General features: G+C 32.8%; 1 protein-coding gene across 3 annotated transcripts; it reads left to right on the plus strand.

Annotated features, from left to right (window-relative positions):
- The first annotated feature begins 297 nt into the window (after positions 1-297).
- On the plus strand, positions 298-1598 carry LOC112524098. Of its 3 annotated transcripts, none has more exons than XM_025133745.1 (3): positions 298-603; positions 736-786; positions 939-1598. In XM_025133745.1, exons 1-3 carry the CDS (start codon positions 549-551, stop codon positions 1091-1093), a joined length of 261 nt encoding a protein of 86 aa, XP_024989513.1. In that variant the 5' UTR covers positions 298-548; the 3' UTR covers positions 1094-1598. The 3 variants fall into 3 exon arrangements, with proteins under 3 accessions (XP_024989513.1, XP_024989511.1, XP_024989512.1); XM_025133743.1 differs by having other exon boundaries at positions 511-603; positions 673-786; XM_025133744.1 differs by having other exon boundaries at positions 512-585; positions 673-786.
- Positions 1599-3034: the final 1436 nt, after the last annotated feature.

Here is a 3034-nt window from a genome sequence, read left to right on the forward strand (position 1 = left end):
AATTTTATTTTTTATCACAATATAAGGTTATTGGGTTGTTCTTGCGTTCTCGTAAATCACAGGGGTTCTCGTTTGAACCCTTCCTTATATATATATATATATATATATATATATATATATATATATATATCTAAACTACATATATAATCATTTAAGCCATTATCTTAATTACAACCCTTTAAGCATAAAGTACTGCCATTTTATGCATAAATTTCAAAAAACTCTTAAAGACAAGTCATAAAGCACAATGTACAACTATTTTTTCAACCATTTCAAACCATTTTGATTCAAATTTCAAAATTTTCAAATTTCAAATTTCAAAATTTCAAAATTCAAAATTCAAAATCATCCCCTCTCCTTCATCTTTTTCTCCATTTCAAACCATTCTTTCTTGGTCGCCTTCATCGTCGGAATCCCATAGCTCCAACTCCGGTCGTCTCTATCTCGGCAGACCCAACCACCTTGCTTGATCTGTTGCTCGGTCGTCTCCTCGATCTGTTGCTCCTTGGAATGAAAAGCCACAGCTCTGTTCGATCCCAACCACAGTTATGTTCTTCTCGGTCTGTTTGAATGGAATCCGAGTTAGTGAGTTGTTTGGTCCAGGTAAGATATTTTTTTTTTTTCAAGTTAGGTCTTTCAACTAATTTTCCTTCCATTGTTTATGACTTGAAGGTGAAATTTCTGTTGGGCTTCAACCTAATTGTTTCTGTAACCCTTCTTTTTTTACCGATTCAGTAGCTTTAGGGACCCCTTCAATCGATCTCGGTGGTTCATTCTCTACTCAAGGTATCGATCTCTTGCTTGTGGTTTAATTTGTTCATAGTGGGTTTCGACCCTAATGGCTTATGTATCAATTCTCAATGGGTTTCAACCTGAAAGCTCATGTTTATTCGTTTGGTTTTAGTTTGTAATTGTACTTATGGAGGTTTCCTTCACAGGTGAATACGAATACCTAGATGTAATCGTTGAAGGCGGAGATAGGGTGTTGATTGATATAGATTTTAGATCGGAGTTCAAGATAGCTCAGCCGACCGGAAATTACAAACTAAAACCAAACGAATCTTTGAAGAAGTCTACAAAAAGGCAGAAATGAAGAAAATACAGAAGGGTCATGGAAAGAAGCTACGAAAGAGAAGGCAACCAACACGATGTAGCATTTTTTCTGTACATAAAATTTTGTACACAAATTTTTGGAGTTCCCTGGATGGCAACCAACACCAACCTCTCTTCTTTCTTTCTTTCTTCTTTCCAACTTTCAATAACAACAATAACAATCCAAAAAACAGTTGTAATCATCAAACATATTAAAGTTTTTCACATGTCTTTCTCACTTACCTGTTCATATATATGTATTTTCTTTGTTTGTTTAAGAGAATCTTAACAGCAAAAGAAGAGAGAGAAAGATGGGGGATGGATTTCTTGATCACTTTAAGATGGAGAAGAAGAAGAGAGAAAAGATGGATTTCTTCATCAAGAAACTGTAAGGTTTCAAGCGGGAGATTTTGTGGAGGTTTCAATTGATCACGACGACGACGAAGAACCCGATGCCGGAAAACCCAACCTCCGATCAAGATCCTTGATTCTTGTAAAGATATGATGTTTAATACTGGTGTTTCTTGGGACTTTCATTGGTGGTGTTTCTCCTYACTTCTTCAAATGGAATGCGCACTTTAGCAGATCTCCGGTTGCGTTTTGCGGTGGGGGTAAAGGGAAGTAGTTTCGATGGYGGCAGAGGAAGTTTAAAAATAGGATCTTGGGCGCACGTTAGCAAGCTGGCATTTTCCGGCGTTGAAATTGGATAGCCAATGATGTTTTGCGGTGGGGGTGAAGGGAGGCGGCAGAGGARGTTTGATGGAGATATGTTTCTTTAGGGGTTTTGGAGTTGATAAATTAATTGGGGGTGGGGCTGGGGGGATAGGTGGACGGTGGGTGATAAGATGATGGAGATGGATTAAAAATAAAATAATTAATATTTGGTTTAAAGATTCATAATGAGTGGGCTTCAATTTCAAAAAGGTGTATGCGCATTTAATGGCCACTAAGGAATGAGTGCAACAAATTTTAATATTTTAAATTTCTGATTTTGAATAATGTGTTTTATATAGTTATAATTATTATTGATTAGTTGAAAATATACAATTTTTTTATTTATTTTTAATTTAGGTACTATCCAGACTATATTTGAAACGAAAYCAATCTGACACGATAGAAGGCATCGGGTGCTCTTCTACTAAAGATATTTTCACGTAATAATTACTGTTAGTGTACCCAATTGTAAAAGCAACCATGTTCATACCACGTCGAAGGACTAGATCGAAGTACGAAGATTGTCAGACTACTTATAGTTATAATATTTTTAAATTTTTTATACTTTATTTGTTGATTTATCAATTAATTCATTTTAATGATTTTTTTATTATTATTTCATCTTTGTAGCTTTGAATATTTACATATATAAATTATTAATTAATTAAAATTAAAATTAAAAAAGAGTTATAAAACATTTATAAGTGATCCCTATAAAAAAAATAGTTATAAAACAATTAACTTTTTGAATTTGAGCCCACCCACCATCCACTTCTTGGTAATTGGTAATTGCGTGAGATCTCACCGCCATTTTCATCCRATCCAATTTGTACTCGTCAAACCCTGCACCCCATTACCTTTTCTTTTTCTAAATAGTTGCAAATTTTACGAGAATGTTTTTCCATTTTTATTATTATTTACACCTGTCAAAATCGAACTAATTTATTTATATTATCTTATTAAATAAATTTAACAAAAATTTTAAAGTCTTAAAAAATTAAATACCCAAAATACTCTTTATACTCACCTTTTCACCCTCTTCTCTCTTCACATACACTCACTCATCTCACAACCTATTTTTTTTAAATTATAATTTTAAATTTACATTTTATACCCTTATAATTAATTAATTAATTAATTTCATTTACGACTTTTACTTTTAAATGTTTCATTTTAAACCTTTATCAAATTAACATACATAATCGTATATCAATTAAAACATGTTTAA

Source organism: Cynara cardunculus, assembly GCF_001531365.2.
Source record: "Cynara cardunculus var. scolymus isolate 2C chromosome LG 13, CcrdV1, whole genome shotgun sequence".
Taxonomy (NCBI): Eukaryota; Viridiplantae; Streptophyta; class Magnoliopsida; order Asterales; family Asteraceae; genus Cynara; species Cynara cardunculus.